Genomic DNA, 18,519 nt, shown 5'->3' with positions numbered 1-18,519 from the left:
AATAGGATTAGGATTTTATCAACAAAACTCATCCTGTCTATGTTATAAAATCTAAAATATTCTTTTGTTAGTTATTTTGAGTATCTTCAGACACACCTGATGTCAAAACATGTCAGGTGTGTCTGAAGATACTTAATATAACTAACAAAAGAATATTTAAGGATTTATTTATTAAACTCTATAAAACTTCACATTTATTAAGGTGATATTTATTTCATGAATCCCTGGGCTTTTACAACTTCAGCTGAACGGGGGCCTTGTTTATCTTTAACTGCCATGTTTTTATAGTGAAGTAAACTCAGACATTTTTAGAAATAACTTTATTTCATGTGTTGCTTGATTTTTTTTTTTCTGCCTAGGATTTTTGGAGGTTTTGTGTCAAAGTTTATTCAAACAGCCTTTATATTCTGTCTCTCCACTGATTATGTGTCAGTTGTAAGGGTGCAGAATAATTAACATATCAACTGGCCCGTATGTATTTGCATAATACGCATCATAACCGAAACAATACAGTAAAAGTAAAATATTAACACCTCATTCATCAACAACTATATGAGTGATAAATAATGCAATGATCATGGAATTTTCTACAAACAAACAAAAAAAAGAAAATATTTGAATTTTCAGAAGTCAAAATGTTCAACTTTTGTTGCTCAGAAATCTGCATGTTTGTTCTAGAGAATTTCTACAATTAATCTAAAAATATCTGAATTTTTCTAGCAAAAATTGAAACACAGAAAATGTCCAAAAGTAAAAAAATTTAAACTGTTGAATCTCTGGTATCTCCATGTGTTTTCTAGAAAAAAACTCTTGAGATCAATTTCAAGATCTCTATAGTTCTAGTACATTTTCTACTTTTGAAACTCAGAACATTTCCAAAAACTGACATTATTTTAAATGTCTGAAACTCAAAGATTTTCACAATTTTTCTAGAATTTTGTTTTAGATTCTGTAAATGACCTTATTAGTATTTTGTTTCCTCATATCTGTTGAGATGAAAGTCGATGCTTTTATTTTGAAAGGGCTTGAAACGGAAAGCTTCGCCAACTGACAATTAACTGACAATTAACTGCTCGGTCAGAGAGAGGCGCCGGTCGGAGTAAAGATGTTCAGTCTGTCGGTTAGTTGGCGCTTGGTTGATGAGGGAACACGGTGAGTGTTTTAATGTGTAAATATATGTTTAGTTTTCCTGCGGGATGTGAAGTTCGCCACTGGGTGTGATGGTTGTATTTAGTCACTAGATGGTGCTAATATTCTTTGGTCAACCGTCAACATTTAAAATACGTGGTACAGGAATGTTAGCGTTTAATAAATACATGTTTTGTAAAATATAGTTGCAGCACATGGGGTAAAAGATTCATATAAAATGTTAGAACAACACTGCTTGAGTTATTAATGGTATTTTATTTATATATCTTTTCAACCTGGACGCTGCAGATTCATCTCAAAGTTCCTGAATTTTTTCAGGCAATTTTTTAACTTTTGAAACTCAAACAATTCCATGTTTGTTTTTTTTTCAGATTAATCTCAAATTTTCTTTTTTTTTTAAATAAAATTTTCAACTTTTGAAACATTTCCAAAAGTTGAAATTTTCTACAAAATATCAGATTAATCTCAACATTCCTGAGTTTTTGGTGTGAAATGTGCTCTTCACTGAATGGGCCAAATTCGTGCCAGCATTTTTGAGCTGCAGTCGGCGGACCAGACAAAATCACTTCGAGGGCCACAAATGGCCCCCGTGCCGCCCTTTGGACAACATGAAACGTGCTGTGGGGCACGCGGCGTCTGGGCTGATGTTTCTTCACTGGTATTGTTGTTGGAGTTCTGGTCAGATCTGGTTTCAGGACCCTGGTCAGCGCTGCTCAGGCCAGCGTTGTTGTTATTATTTTTTTTCATGACGGCTGGACGCACGTCATGACGTCACCGCTTCAGCTGTGCGGGCAGGCCAGTGTCGGTCGTTCATGTTGCAAAATGCTTAATATCATTTAATGGTCAAACTGGACCGTAACAAGCCGTTTATTTTTGTTGATCATTATTATTGGTGTGACTGGGAGAACTGACTGGGAATCAGCGGAGCGCTTCGTCACACCGACAGGCTGTCCGGCCTTTTTTCTTCTTCACATCCATCGTCTGATCCTGGATTTCTCCACCGGAGAGGCGCAGCTGATTCATGTTTTGATGCCGTCGTATATTTTGGCATTTAAATGCAGCTTCCGCCGCAGATCGGACCGGTACCGGGCCGGACCGGACAGCACCGCAGGCCGCACCGGCGGGACGTTTCAGCATGAAACGGTCCGGCCTGCCGATGTGGACCGGGTCGCCGCTCCTCGTGTTCACGGCGGACCTTGATTTATTAGCCATACAATTAAGGCACGCGGTGAATGCCAAGAGCGGGATCACGCGCTGCAGGCGGCCTCAGATCTGGACCCGAGCAGGTTCACAACACCTGGTGCTTGTTCACCTGAAATCCAGCGATTCTGCTGCTGATTGCACTGACAAACATGAAGGACAGGAAATGATTTATTACCTCCTTCCTACATGAATTTAGTGCCATAGGGGTGTGCAACATGTGGCACGGGGGCCATTTGTGGCCCCAGGACTGATTTTATGAGGTCCCCAATACATTGGGAGAAAAATACTTTTATATTAAAATCTACTTACAAAAAGGTTAGACGTCATAATGTGATCACATCTATTGATTGATGTGGATTATAAAGCAGTCGTCTTGCACGGGACCAATTGGTACCACAAAAAATCCAGATATTTCTACTTTTTTACACATTTGAAGTTAAATTTTTGCAGGCACTGCTCATTTGTTTTTAATTTTTATACATTGTAAATGATGAATTTTATGCAAAAACACATGGACATTTGTCATTGTTTCTCAGTCGCCCTTCATCCCTTGGATCCAAGTACAACACTTTTCAAAACTGCTCAGTATTTTTGTTATAATTGTGCACAACACTTAATTTAATACCTATTAATGTTTCTCTTGGTATTTTGTTTTTTAAACTGTAATATATTTAGGTTTTTGTATTTTTTAAGTTTTCTCTCAGCACTTTAAAAATAAAGTTATATTTTGAAATATTTGTTTTTTCTCGGTGAGCCTACATAACTCAGTGCTGCAGCCGATTTTCCCCACTTTGGGAAAATAATGAATATTTCTGTTGTATTGTCCTATTTTTAAAGCTCGTTTTTAATTGCCATGTCCACACAACAATGCCATAAAGTGCAAATAATTTAAAATTACCCAATAAAACCAACACAAACAACATATAAGTATATCTTTAATAACGAACATGATCAAATCTAAGAATGTGATAGTGACCTCTGATACAATAGATATTTAATACAAGGGTGACGTAAAATTTTGCATAAATTTTCTATATTCCAATACCATTATACAGTATAACTCTGATTTCCCCTGCTTTCTGCCACTCTTGCATACACACACAATACAGCAAGCAGTTAAAAAAAAGAAAAGAAAAAATAAACAAAAATTTTACAAACATTTACCACACAGGCTAGTCTCTTGGTTTCCATATACTTGACAATTAATCGGTCAATAAGAAGAAGAATAATGATGCTACAGCTTAACATTTTGAGGCGGTTTCTGTTCTGGTACATTAAAGCTTCTGAGAATGGAGTGGAAACTTATAATGTCAAGATTAAAATGGTGTTAAGAGAAAGAAAAGCATACCTGGCTTTAATAAGCAGTATTAATTTCACAGAATTTGTAAATAGGATTTTAAGAGAAAAGTTAATCAAAAAGAAAATTCTTTCCCCGAAAATGAAAATTTTCCTCTCTTGCTATGCTGAAAACAAAATTAAGGCTTCATTATTCCCCAAACGATTATGCTAAGCCTTACTCCAGATCATTCTTTTGTAGCCATTTGTAAAGATTTATGGTTTAATTTTCCACAGCCTTGCACATAAATATCTCTGCAAACAGAAACCTTCAGTTTTACACTAAAGTAAAAAGTTTTCTACAATGAAAATGGGCATCAAGAAGGTATTTATTCCTTCTTCTTCTGATGTTGATATAAAACACAGCTGGCCACACACACAGATAGCAGACGTTTTGTCATTAAAGTGTTCTCCACTCATTTAGATTAACCAACACGAGCACTTAACATCTCTTCAACACACAAACCACGATGTGAACAGTCACTGAATATCAGCAGCAGGTTGTCGTCAGACGTGCAGATATTTTGTTTTCTGACTTAGCTGAGTAAACTTCCAAGGATAAAAAAAGTTAACTGATGTTATTAAAATAACTTTACATGGTGAAATATTGTTTCATCCCTGCACACGTTACAAAGTAACCCAGAGCAAAGTGGCTCAAAAGGTTCGACACGGGCCAAAGTTGTTAATAAATAGAAAACAATTATATTTTTGACTTTTTTTTTGTAACGTCTGGATTTTTATTCTGATTTCATTGTGTCCGCCCAAATGTAAGTGTCGATCTTTTCAGAGGCTCGCTTCTACAGTTCACTTCTGACGGTCCTAGAAAAAACAGAAGAGAACAGAATACCTTCAATCAGTCCTGCAAAGTTAAAATATGTTGAAACATTTCCCAGAATCAGAGACTCAAAATGCCATCTAGTATAAGTGCACAAATATTATTTAAAAGCCGATTACATCTGCAAATATTAACAGCTTCAGGTCATAACTGATCGCTTCGTTAACTAATTATGAAAAAAATAATGTACGGTTACATTTGGTTTTAAAACCAATCTTTTTGAATCCCTTGTTTCACCCTTGTTTGTCTAGCGGGTCAAAAGTGACTCACTGAATGTTTAGCTGTAGAAAAAATACCCTAAATCTTTTTCCAACTTGAAATTGTATGACTTTTCTTAAATTGACCCCATCATTAGAAAAATGTATCTTTTGTGGTGTACAATTGTCTAATGGGTCATTTCTGACCCGTGAATTATAAAATCATTTAAACAGCAGAAAAAAGTTAAAAAGGTCACACACAAACTTTCTTTAATACACACACATCAAATAAACAGGATCAATGTATGAATTGAACTTGTATTTGACCTGCACCTGCAGCTAACCCCTCACATCACACAAGCTCCCAAAAACAATCTGACTTAATAAAAACTAATTCAGTATAGTGGATACAAAGGTTCCCTAAATCAAAACACCCCTAGGGTCTCAAACTCCAGTCCTCAAGGCCCGCTGTCCTGCAGTGTTTCGATGTGCCTCAGGTACCAAACACTGGCATAAAATGGCTTAATTACCTCCTTCCTGTGTAGGTCAGTTCCTTGCTAATGACCTAATTACTCTATCCAGATGTGGTGCAGCAGAGGCACGTCTAAAAGTTGCAGGACAGCGGCCCTCCAGGACTGGAGTTTGAGACCCCTGCCCAAGTCGAATCATTGCTGAAGCTGTGTGTAGATGTTTGGCGATCCAACAGGTCATGGGTTGTATGTTCACACATATTGTCCTACGCAGAATGTTGAACGGCTCATATAATTTTGCAGGATGTCAAACATCTTACAGTCAACATCTTGTGTTAAAGGATGTCATATGAGAGAAGTAGTAAGATAATTTACGTCCTAAGCAGAATAAAAGAATTACCTGTTGACAAAGTAACCAATTGTTGACATTTTTCCCTTTCAGTGTAATTAATTCAAAAGTAATTATTTCATATGTACATAATTACAGGGTTAAAACTTGACAGTTTGTCGTAAAAAGAAAAAGTGTAATACTGCCGACCGTCTTTTTGTGATGCCTAACAAAAATACATGATACCGCACAAGGGTGGCGGCAGTTCCAGAGCTCAACCAGAGAGGGCGCTACAACTAGCTCGATACAGTTACGTTTTCTACAGCAGGCGTTATAGCGAGTCCTTCTGGTAAATATTTGATCCTAAATTTATCACAATCTGAATTTTTTTTCTTTTGCGTCCCCTGGAAAAACAAAAGGTTTTGTGAGGTAATGCAAAAGTTTAGTTCTGAGAGATTATTTTACCCAAATTCACTAAGTGACAGCTGATAAATAAAAAATGAAGTGAAAATGTTTTTTCATTGCTAATCCAACACCTTACAGATCATTTTGTGTTAAATTATTGGGTTTGTGCTACATTTAGACCATTTGCTCATACTTTAATTGCTTGTTGTTCATAAATGCAGCAGTCAGCTCCTGTGGAAAATGATTCGTTCCCCCAAGCCAAGCAAGAAAACCTTTTTTTATTTTCCCTTTTTCTGGGTGTTGGGAGTCAGAATATGTATAACTGGTGTTAGGAAAGCACTGATTAAGCACTGGAAACAGTTTATTTGGAAAAAAAAAACAAAAAAAACAAAGATCACTTATCTAAAGCTTAATTTTTTACTGAAACTTTAATGATTTTCTTTCACTATTACCCAAAACCCAGCAAAGAGGAGCAAGATTAAGCTGAGTTTACCTGATCAACTCTGGATCGACTCTGTATGGAGACAGGCTCATAGCTCTAGTAAAAACAAGAACATAAAACCAGTGAGAAAATGTGGACACAACGGTTCAAAATTTTAAAGCAAAAACTACATAAACATGAATTTTAAAATTTCATTTGACCTTTCAAATAATTTTTATTTAACCTGTTAAACTTTCATTTCTTGAGATGGGATAAGTGAGGACATGACAAATCATTTCAGAATTTTTTTTACCATACTTAATAGAACTTTTTCCAGAGAACAAACACATTTGTTATTAGAAAAATGATTAATTACTTGATTATTTCAATAATTCATTCATTGCAACTAATTCTAATAATTGTCGGAGCCATAATTGTGCTGTGATTAGGCAAAAATGTATGTTTAAATACATACTCCATCTATATACATGTTGCAACATGACATCACGTCCGCAAGATCCCTCAGCGACGATCAGTACCTTTGGGTTTAGCTGTCACGATGTCAACATGACGTGCTAAATCTTAAAGGTAAGCGCGATAGATGAAAGAAAAAAGGATGCAGTGCTTTGGTGCTTTTGGTGCTAACTGCCCCCACACCCCAAACCAGACAATTACACATCACACTTTACAGGTCAGAAAAAGTTTTAATACAAAGAAAAAGCAAAGGAAAGAGAAGCAGAGCACTTATGCTCGCTTGGCTTTGACAACCTTAACATGTAGATGTGCTTCAGAATTCTGTGTGTTTAGATTCAGTCCCAAAAACGCAAGAAAAGGACGACCTGCACGCCGACTCCGACAGATCATCAGAAGAGCAGGAGTTTAGATTAGCTAATCAACAACCGCCGTGTTCAGACGTTCACTCATCACAAGTTAAACAAATCTGAAAACATAATTGTATCACTAGCAGTGCCCTTTTTCTTGGTGTGGAAATCTGATACATTAGTGGAGCTGTTGTCAGTCAGCCAGTTGCTATGGCAACGAGTCTGTGTGTAGCACAACCAGCACAGAGAGAAAGAGGAAAAGAAGAAAAAGAGTGGTTTGGAGTCACAGTTGAAATGAAAATATGTGACCAATGTGAGAGAGACGCACACATGAACAAAATGGCTGCTGTCGAGATCGAGCCGTAAGACAGAATGGAAAATATATCAGACAATAAGGACAGGCTGCCTCCAATCAAATGAGACATCGTTAACTACGTAGTGAAAGCAAAGAGTGTTCATGAAAGCTAAGTTAGCTGAGCTAATTTTGCTAGTACAGTAGAAAAGTACTTATGCTGTTTATAAATCAGATAGGAATTAGATAATCTAGTTCTAATCTTGTGGCTTATTGTTGTCATAGTAACACCATAGCAACTGTCAAGATGGCAGTCAATCCCAGAGTTCACGGTGCGACACTTCACATGAGAACTGTGTATGTGGCCTGGTCAGGATCACATAATTACCTTTTTGACGACGTCCTCCTCCTCCTGCTTCTTCTCGTAGTGGGAGAAGTCATCGAAGATGGAGGTGGTGTGTTTGTACTGGGCGATGATCTTCAGCACCTGCTTGGCCTTCTCCAGAGGAACCTCCTGGGTGTCCCGTGAGTTAGTGACCGGCTTGTTGTCGTTGTTCTCCAGGCGGATGTGGCGCAGCTGGCTGTTGGGCACGTCCTTAACGAACAGCCAGTTCACGTCGAACTTGCCCTTCCACTTGTCCTGTGCCCAGACTCCGGCGCTGGTGCCGTAGTCCACAGGGGAGCGCATCTCCGCCACGCCGCAGAAGTGGCCGCTGCCGTTGACGCTGAACAACAAGTAGACAGGACCTTTGGCGGTCATGGCCCGGTAGGCGGCGTCCAGCCGCTTGTTGCCGTGCTCCGTGCTGCACCAGATGGAGTACTTAATGGAGCGGTGGATGTCGTCCTCGGAGTAGCTCTTGATGATGAACACGCGGCCATTTTTCAAGTTCCAGTCAAAGTCCTTGGGGTTGTAGCTGTGGGCCGCTCGCAGCTTCTCCAGAACCGGGTGGGACTCCGATCCAGGATTGGCGGGAACGAACCCAGCGATGCCTCCGTTACCTACACCGCCACCACCGTTGGACGAGCCGCTGCTGTCCAGGCTTCCGCCGCTGTAGCAGAGGTTGCGGTTGCGTGGCGCCACCCATCTGGTTTGGGGTGTGGGGGCAGAGTTGTGGTTCTGGTAGGACTGCAGCGGTCCCGGCATGGTCATCTGCTGAACGAGGGACTGGACGGACTGCAGGGACTGCTGCAGCGGAGGGATGAGGCTGGCGGTGTGGGAGTGCAGGTGGGACGGGTGGTGCTGGTGGTGTAGCGGCGGCGCCATCTTGGCGGCGCCGCCTTTATTATCCCACGTGTCGATGTCCATGCTGTGCTTGATGGGCGGCGGCGGCGGCAGCACTCCGCCGGCCAGCGGCATTCCAGGCTTGTTCTTGGCCTTCTGCTGCTGCTGCTTGGCCGGTTTGCTGGCGATCGCCGCCCACGACGTCGGCTTTTGAGGCGGCATCCCAACTGGCGTGCCACCGTTGCCCGTGGCGACACCCCCGCCTATCACGGAGCCCGCGCTCTTCACGCCCGAGCCACTTCCTGTCACGTCTCCGCCTATTTTCAGGCCCAGCATGCCTTGCTCCAGGCTGTTCATGCCTGGGGCTTTGCTCAGGGTGTCGCTGTGGAAACCGGTCTGGCCGTCAGGGACCAGAGTGCCCCCTAGGGAGCTGGGAGGGTAACTGTAGCTGCCCCCGTAGGCTGAGCTCTGAGTCTGCTGGCCCTGGGAACCGCTGGTGCCCCAGGCGGAGAACGCCGGGTTCTCTGGGAAAAAATTGAAGCGGTGCGGGTAAATGCTGCTGCTGAGCCCACCGGGCTGCCCGAACACGGTGTCGGGCATGAAGTGGTGATCTCCATTACTGAGGGGGGCGTACGGGGCCAGGTAGGGGATCGGCGGGTCGCCTCCGGTGGACCAGGGTGCCTCGTTAAGAGGGTAAGGAAATCCAATGGAGGGGGCATAGTAGCTGGACAGGTAGGGGTCCGTCATGGACTGATAGCTGTTATTCTACAAGAAAAAACAGATTCAAGATGAATCATCAGATAAAACCAAACAGAGGGCAGGGCTGGGCAATTCGTCGATTTTAATAGTTTAATCAGATTTTTGGTTTTTGAAGATTTTATTTTCTCGCCATTAACTGAGTGAACATAGTTCAGTGACGCGAGGGGGCGGCCATCTTGTTTTACAGCTTCTATTTATTTTGAATTCAGGTCAGAATATTAGGGCCAGGTTAAGATTTAATTTTTTAATTACAAGAATAAAGTCTAAGTTAAGCCTCTCATAATAAGTAATTAAATTACATGACGAATTAAAGTGAGCTCAATTTCCATAAATTTTTTAAACTAATTTTGTTTAGATCTTTTATAGTCCATTTCATTCATGGTTTTGCTTATTTCCTTGTTTTTGATTATTGTGTCTTATTTTAAACATTTGAAATTAAAAGGTTGTACCCGTTGAGACTTGCATTATTAGGTCATTGTCTTTATGTTAGTTGAAAATCATCTCAAAAGGAAAATATTACAATTTATTACAATAATTTCTCAGGCAAAAAAATCACCCAGAAAAATTTTTTTTTTAATTTTTTACACATCAGACTGAATAGAACAGGACTTTAAAATGATCATGCAACAAACGTGAGAAGCTTTTTTTTTCATCAAAATTATATTTTTCCTTTAATTTTTCAAAGTTCTGGTAAAAATATGTCTATATTCTGTTATTACAGCAACAATATTGTTATTAAAAAAAAAAGATCATAACCTGGCCCTGAACACCATCATACAACTCAGAAGGGGAATAGAAATATATTTTTTGTCCAATTTTCTGTTATGTCTTGAGAAAATAAAATGTAACAAAAATAAATAGAAATCTGGCGTCAAAAAACCAGAGGTTTGATTCTTAAGCCGTATCGCCCAGCCCTACAGAAGCGTTTCAGTGTCACAGATCTTTAAAATATCCCTCTGTAGCTCCTACCTGACTGGACTGGCTAGTGAGATACGGCTCAAAGTCATTATCATGCACAGAGTCCTTCTGGTGGAGGGAGCCGTTCTGCACTGAAACTGGAAAGGCTGCAATAAAATCAAACTACTGTTAAAACCGGACACCATCATTTGCATAAACTTCCAACCAGGCAAATAGAGCCATGTTTATTATGAAGCTAATAGATGATGAACATGATGGAGATAAAACACTGACATCATCTGCATGAAAGCTCAACACCAGGATGTAAGCTTAAACAAATGAGAACTGATCCACTAGCCTCTGTGCACAAACAGGGTTTCTTGATTGAAACAGATGAAACCACCATTGTTTTCTTCACTGTCATACAGAGTCAGATGTTTACATACACTTTGATCGCAATGCCTAAAACAATTTGGGAAAGCTCAACTGAAAGCTGTTTTCACCTCACAGTCCAGAAGTTGCAACTTTTGCTACATTTTCAGCTGGTTTGGTTCGCCTTCACACTGCACTGTGTCAAACAAGCCATCGTAGGTAAACTGCACCGATTGCAGTTGTCCAGCCAAGTTCTGATTACCGATCTTTAAAAAGTCTCACCTGCACATTCCAATTTGGCCAATGCATTTTGTTTTCATCTGAAATGTTGCTAAATATAACAAGAAAGTTGCTGAGTTGGCAGCAGTGGAGTGGCTATGGTTAACTGCAAACATGCAGACATGACCTGGTGGGCCGGTCCGTCAGTCAAACCTCTCTACCAGGAAAACACAAGAGGACAGTGCCTGATTTTCAGACCTTTGGTGAAGCAGATAAGATCAGTTTCACACGCAAGTTTGTCTGATCTCAAAATTAATTAAATTCGCGCCGATAAATCGATGCACTCTAGTTTTTCATGCGCATATTTTAAACTTGGCTTGTTTTGAACTGACAAGCTGCTAACCTCAAACCACTCTGAGATTTTCTGCCTTTTCTATAAACTCAGAAGAATCTAACATCTGTCTACTGAATCAATAATAACTAAAGAAAACATAATTTTAAAAAATGCAATGTCAAGTCTGAATGTGAAAATCAGAGGCGGGCAAATACATAAAATTTTACTTGAGAGTTGAACTACTTCAACATATTTGGAAAAAAGTATTTGGTAAAAAGCTGCTGAGCAATTGATCAAATTATCAATAATTTAATATTTAAAAAAATAAATAATTAGATTGATCAAATTATAAAGTGAAAATTTGGGAATTTATATTTTAGAAAAATTACAATATTTCTGATAAACTATAACAAAACCAGGCAAATTTTTTTCCTAAATCAATTTCTTTCAATATAAAACTGTGACCAAAAACTGCATCTGGTAAATTTCTGGTTAAAATATGCCTGTTCTTCATTCACTGGGAAGAAAATCCATAAATTTTACTCAAGTAAAAGTAAAAAAAACGTAGAAAAAAATTACTTAAGTAAAAGTAAAAAGTGCAGCACAGTGAAACGACTCCTAAAAGTAATTTTAAAAAAGTTATTCAAGTAAATGCAACTACCCAGCTCTGTTTACGTCACAGGTTCATGTTGTAGATTATTCTGGTGTGTTGTCAATCATCAACACAATGACCGCCTTTATTTTAAATCTACCTGGTAGGGAGGCAGGTGTGTGTGTGTTTTCATATTTACATAGATTAACGCCTGGAGAACATTAATCTCTTACCTTTGCTTGCATCTTGTCCTTTCGATGTCTTCACGGTAACATTAAAGAGAGAGAACACAAACACGTCATGTTTCGGTCATGTTTGCACATGCAGCATGCTTTAGTTTAATGCGCGCATTTTAAGATGGATTCTGGCAGGAATGTTAAGCAGTGTTGAGGAGTCAGATGGCAACTGGAAGCTGTGGTCCAGGCCTTGGTGGGTTCCCAGCAGATGATTTTAGCAGCTAACCTCTCCTCTCTCTGGGCTAACTAACTTCCTAGCTCCGGCTTCGCGGCTCAGTTCAGCTCTGAAACATTTTCGCCGCTCACCTGAGGGTCTATGCTAGCGGCAGACATCATTCATCCACCAGGTGTTGTGTTGGAATGGAGCCCCGACAGGACGAGCGGTGTGAGAGCAACGGAGAGGCTTTTTTTTCTCTGCCTTGCTAGCAGCGGCTGTTAGCCGGACTGTCGACTCGGCTCGCCTGCGCTTGTCGTGGCCCTGCTGGCAGGTCGCGCCGCCCTGTCCGCATTAATCCAGCCGGGCTTCAGTCCGCTCCGAGCCCCTCCAAGCTAAACTAGAGCAGCCCCGGCGGCCTCGCAGCTCATTTGGACCCAAAACAGCAGCTTCTTCCAGTGCCTGAGGAGCGGAAATGACGTAGCTGGGTCACGTGACTGCGCAATGGCAAAATCAAAGACGTCGATTGAAGGCAGATTTAGTTTGTAAAAGTGCTTACCGCAATTTAAAAATGTATATGAAATAATAAATGACGAAAACATTGTTGTTGAAATAGTGATATAAGTATTTAACCATATATACATTTATACAAAGTTACTTATTAGAATGCTTGAATTGTTAACTATTTAAATAAATATTTCAATGTAGTTAAGTAAATAACTATTTACATATAACCAGTTATATAAATATGCATATATATTTCGTAGATGTATATATAGTCACATACATTTAAATATATATACATATGTACATGCATGTGTATATATTTGCATACATATTACATTGCTTATGTTTATAAAAATTCCAAAAATATTTATATAATTTATCTCATATCAATCTATGAGTTTCATATAAGTGCAATGTAAAATACGTATTCATTAAAAAAAAACATATATACATATATTTTTTAAAGTTTTTGGTCTGCTGTAAACCTTTTCTACAGTCTGACCCAGGCAGAATACTACAGCACCACATCTAGAAGGAATTAAAAGTTGTTAATGCCTAAATTCCTACTGAATAGACTTGTATGTATTTTTAATTTGGGGTATTTTTATTTTATATCTTCTTTCAGGGGGAATTTTTCTTTTATATCATGGAAAAGATAATCTAATTTCAAACAAAAACATTGGAAATACTTTGTTACATATGAAAACAAAGTTTTCAAGAACAAATAACTTTTTGATCGGACTTTACTGAAACATCCAATCAGAAGATGAAAAGCATATAGTGGCTGTTGTCTGTATGATGTTATAGTATATTGGTTACAATAATTACACTGCAAGCATTGAGGAGGAATACAAATAGATAATGACTCAAATTAATGACTAATGTTAGCTGTTCACCAAAATCCCCTTAAAGTCAGACATGATGAGAGTTTTGATGTTCCTCAAAATTTGCTTTCCAGAATCTGGATCAGAATAGGTGGCAAAACTTCTGCCATATTTTGTGTTTCATTTTTCCCGCCATTTTGGAAAAGAAACTTTAAAACTTAGAAATGTTAAATAAAGAATTGAGAAATATAACACAAATTTTAAAGAAATACACAAAACCTCAAACAGACCATAACCAGTTGTGATTTAATGTGAAATCCAGGTGAATTATTATGACACAAATAAAAACCATGGAGGTGAAACTAAGGACAATTAAATCATATTTAGGTGCAAATTTTAATATTTTTAAGCAACAAATAACTCAAAAATAAAAACCATATACTCCAGGTTAGCTGGTTTCACATTCTTGAAGTGCAGAAAACAAAAGAACAGAATCAGCAAGAAGAAACAATGAAAAGTCCATTAAAAACAATCACAACACTTTTCCCCAATCAGTTCATTTAGTGAACTAAACAAAAATGGGGCAATACATTTAAAACAGTCCCTTCAAAATCTAACCCACAAATTATAATTCAAACATATTACAGATACATTATTTGACTTTATTCTGTTGGAACTGTTTTGGACCGGTCATATGCTAGATAGAACTTTTATTAATTCACATAACAATTTTTACAGCTCATTCTCTATAAGTTAGCCACAGTATACAGAAACAGAAGCCAAAAATGCTTAATTTTATTACTTTACTGTTAATCACATATTTTTATGCTGTTTTTGTTTTTCACAACAAAAATGAAATGTTGAGATGTCCAATAAGAAATGGTGCATTTAGCTCAACCCTTTTTTAATGAAATGTTTCTAGAGAAATGATTCACCTTCTTCATTTTACCGATTTGAGGTTAGAAAGCGTCTATGCGCCCCCTAGCGGTAACTAATATGCAGTACATTCAATATTGGGAAAAACTGAGATTTCATTTAAAAAGGAGCTTTCATCGAACTCATCTTTAATATGATACAGACGAAAAGACACATATATTAGGACCCAATCTGATTCTTAAACTGGAAAATTATGTCCGTGACACATTTTTAAGTCCCTGCCTTGATCACAAGTTTCACAACCAAAATTAAGATGATGAAGATGATGATTGGATCTCAAAGGTCCTTTTCTGTCTGGATTCTTTTCAGCATCTTTGAACAGATGTTCCTGTCCGGGAATAATCTAGTGAGATTAAAACTCAGAATTCAGAATTTTGAGGGATAAAACAATCTGTATTTTGAGGTTAAAGTCATAATTCTGAGTATCCTCAAAAATATTGCCTTAATTTTCTGAGATTAAAACTCATAGTTGTAAAATATATATATAAGTAACTTTTCAGCAAGATATACAAGTTTGTTTGAAGTAAAAAAAAAATTAATGTTGATAGTTTTACTATATTTTGGGGGGAAAAAAATATCCATTATAACATGGATTATTTCCGTGTTATAATGGAAATAATCAACTATACTTTTTAAAAATGATTGTTAGGAATTATTGACTTAAAACAAGCTGAAATGTTACTTTTAAGTTAGATTTGTTTTGTTTCAAGTGTAAGTTATTTGCACTAGAAACTAAATGTAAAAATACTCAGCGATTTTGTTTTTGCAGTGCACTAGAGTGTCCAAAAATTTCACTCAGGTCAATGTAACTAGTTACTACCCAACACTCATTAGAGACAACAGACTTGACCAAAAACAAAATGTGCGGCTGCTGCACCCCATCATCATTACTGTCACTTTTGTGTGTGTGTGTGTGTGTGTGTGTGTGTGTGTGTGTGTGTGTGGTGTGTGTGTGTGTGTGTGTGTGTGTGTGTGTGTGTGTGTGTGTGTGTTGTCATGGCAACCCGGTCACCAGGGGAGGGGGGTGTCCTTTGAGGTCACATGGGGGCAGGGTGGGAAACCGGGATTTTATCGTCTTAGGCCACCTCTGCTTTTTAATAATTTATTATAGGGAGCAGATAAAACTCAACTAATAAGCAGGTTTTATTGAACCTGATTTCAGCCAAACACAACAAACCTGGTGGTTGTAGCTTTCACTGGAACTATTTTATTTATTTTTTCCAGTGTTTTCATTTCAAATTTCTGTTTTTATTATTTCAAAAGGACTTTTCTAAATATATTTCTAAAAACAGTTTTAGAAATATGTTGATAGATGAACTAAAACTGGGGTAAAATGACTGACATTTGCACAAAGTAGAAATAAAAACAAATCAATATTGCCATTTTAGATAATCTTGTAATAATACAATATTATTCCAAACTATGTATGGAAAGAAAACTAATTAAAAAAAAACATTTGATTTCCAGTCTTCAACATTATTTTCAAATTATTTCCAATTATTTATATTTAATTTTAACTGTTGTAGAAATTTTCAACATTACTTTCAGTTTAATCTCAATACTTTACTATTACTATTCTCAAGTCATTATTTTCCCTCTACTTTACATACAAATGTAAATTAAACTGATGTTTTATGCATTTCTTTATATTAATAATGTATTATTTTAATGTATTATATTCTTCACATCTATTTCTACATTTTCTGTGATATTTTATTGTTGTTTTACTTGAATATTATTTTATTCATTATGCTTAATTTCTGGAATGTTTTTTTCATAACCTTTATAAAACTGAAAAGTGCACTCTTAAAAGATGTTACATTTTTCTAGGACACCATGCAAACCAGTACATTGTTATATTCAAACCAGTAACATCTAATAAGTTTTCCAGATAACGTTTTAGCAACGTAGATTTAATTTGTTGGAAAACTCTATTGTTTCTAGTATATTAACTTAAATCTGACAGCGTCTCTGTTGTGAACTCAAGATTTTCTAGTAAAGCTTTATTAAAAATAATCAGCAGGTGCTTAAGTTGAATTTTTTACAAAGTGTCAGTAACTGCAAAAACTCAAAATCTTACTAAGTATTTTCCAGTTTCTAAGGATCTTAATACATTTGAAATAAGACAAAACTAACTCAGAAGTAACTTTTCAGGAAGCTATATCTTATTTCAAGTCAATGATTCCTCAATATTGATTTTAAAACGTATTAGTTCCTCTGGCAGATTATGGAAAAAATGTCTTGTAAAAATTTAAATGTTTTTTTTTTCAATCACTATTAAGAAAGAACTGACTTTAAAAAAGTTACTTTTGTTGAAAAGTTTCTTTTGTCTTATTTAAAAAATATTTCTATTAGAATAACAGTGATTTACCAGACTAAAAAACACTTGATATGAGTTTGTGCTTTTGCAGTGCAAAAAGCTGCACATCTAATTGCACAATAATGACATTCTGATGTAGATTTTGTAGTTATTTTCTTATATGCAGCTTTACAAACATAAAGTAAACAAGCAACAGCTGGTGTGACGTGTTTATGATGCAGCATGAAAAATTAAAACCTCTCACCAGCTGCACGCAGCACAGCAGGACCAGCATGCATCTTCCGGAGCAGCAGCCCATCTTCCTCCTCTCCGATCAGAAGAATAGCGGATTTCCAATTCTCCTCAGGCACAAGCGCCGAGCTTTCTGAATGGTGAGTCCATGACCAGACGCACACAGCGCGGTTCAGCCTCTGGAGGAAAACACAGGAGGCTGTCCCTCCATGGAGCAGGGGGAGGGGAAGTATGACGGGTGATTCGTGCCCCACTGAGGAGGAACTTCAACATGTTCTGTAGTGGACTTATCAGAGTTGGGTTGCAACTAAACAAAAATATAAACGCCCCATGTCAAGTTATTGCTGCCATGTGGAGTTAACAACTGTCAATGGGGATTTTATTGTGAGTAATAATTCTCTTGATTTGTGTTTAAGTTTTATTCCAACTTGCTCAGTGAGTTGTTTTTTACTTAGTGCATGGGTGGGGCATGTCCAGAGGGTGATCAGACAAAAGGAGCAACAGCTGGACAATCCTTGGACTGTGGACAGTAAAATTTGATGTGACAAAACAAACTATCTTATTCTGAAAGGAGCTTGAAATTAACCTCAATGATTTTGTGAAAAGAAATGTGATGAACGTGTTTTGTGCAGCCAATAACTCTGTCCTAACCTGATCAGCAGTGCTTTCTTGGCAGGACACTGGATTCCAGACCTTCAAAAGACCTCTCTGTTTGTTTCTGAGCGCGGCATGGATCGGCCCTCATACAGCAACACCGTCCGCTGCCTTCTGATAGGTGGCTCCTCATCCTCAGTGCTCTGAAGACTCCAGCAGGTGGGGACAGTGGTGGAGCTGAAGGCTTCAAAGGTGTTAAAAAACCAAACTAGGTCAAAAGAAACACACCTGCAGGTCACAAACAAACTGTGGGTTTTTACGCAGGATTTGAGTTTCAGTGTGCAGGAGTCAAAGACGTCAAACTTCCTGTTATAATTAAATGATACTTTTAATTTATTTTGGACTCTGTGCTTTTACTTTTCTGCTTCCAACCAAATATTTTAAAAATATATAGCAATATTTCAGGTGTTTTGATTGATATTTAACTGTAAACATTGTTGTATTTCAGACTAAATAACTCCAGAGCAGCAGCATTAAAGGGAACCTATTATTCTTCCCTTCTTTTTAAGCAAATTAGGATAAGTCTATGTGTTATACAAGATATATGTTCATTACATAAAATTAGTATTAGAAAAAGAAATTCCTTTCATAATTTAGAGCTCTGTCACTTTTATGCAAATAAACTGGCGCTGTAAACTCGATGTTTACACTCGCACTTTTTAAACGTCAAAATGGCTGCAAACAAATGAGTCGTAATGCAACCGTACATTTTTGAAAAGCATTAGTAGAGCCTCCTGTATAATCAACAATTACCCAGTAGGTGCTTTTTGGATGGAAAGTCGATAACAAAACCCTTGTCCTTTCCA

The 18,519-nt window shown here is 37.8% G+C and overlaps 1 protein-coding gene and 1 long non-coding RNA gene across 3 annotated transcripts; one reads left to right on the top strand and one right to left on the bottom strand.

The window, feature by feature from the left end:
- Positions 1-1,051: 1,051 nt before the first annotated feature.
- LOC129370148 (uncharacterized) lies at positions 1,052-18,016 on the top strand. Its single transcript, XR_008607020.1, has 3 exons — positions 1,052-1,152; positions 17,076-17,199; positions 17,736-18,016. It is a non-coding gene; the product is annotated as an uncharacterized LOC129370148 (long non-coding RNA).
- On the bottom strand, positions 3,271-12,723 carry LOC129370147 (YTH domain-containing family protein 1-like). 2 transcript variants are annotated; one of them, XM_055045858.1, is made up of 6 exons: positions 12,394-12,723; positions 12,085-12,112; positions 10,407-10,501; positions 7,845-9,443; positions 6,416-6,460; positions 3,271-4,506 (listed from the first exon to the last, which is right to left on the bottom strand). In XM_055045858.1, exons 1-6 carry the CDS (start codon positions 12,421-12,423, stop codon positions 4,492-4,494), a joined length of 1,812 nt encoding a protein of 603 aa, XP_054901833.1. In that variant the 5' UTR covers positions 12,424-12,723; the 3' UTR covers positions 3,271-4,491. The 2 variants fall into 2 exon arrangements, with proteins under 2 accessions (XP_054901833.1, XP_054901835.1); XM_055045860.1 differs by lacking the exon at positions 10,407-10,501.
- Positions 18,017-18,519: the final 503 nt, after the last annotated feature.

The sequence above is a fragment of the Poeciliopsis prolifica genome, unplaced genomic scaffold, assembly GCF_027474105.1.
Source record: "Poeciliopsis prolifica strain line A6 unplaced genomic scaffold, Auburn_PproV2 SCAFFOLD023, whole genome shotgun sequence".
Classification (NCBI taxonomy): domain Eukaryota; kingdom Metazoa; phylum Chordata; class Actinopteri; order Cyprinodontiformes; family Poeciliidae; genus Poeciliopsis; species Poeciliopsis prolifica.
This window is presented reverse-complemented; position numbering and strand designations above follow the sequence as displayed.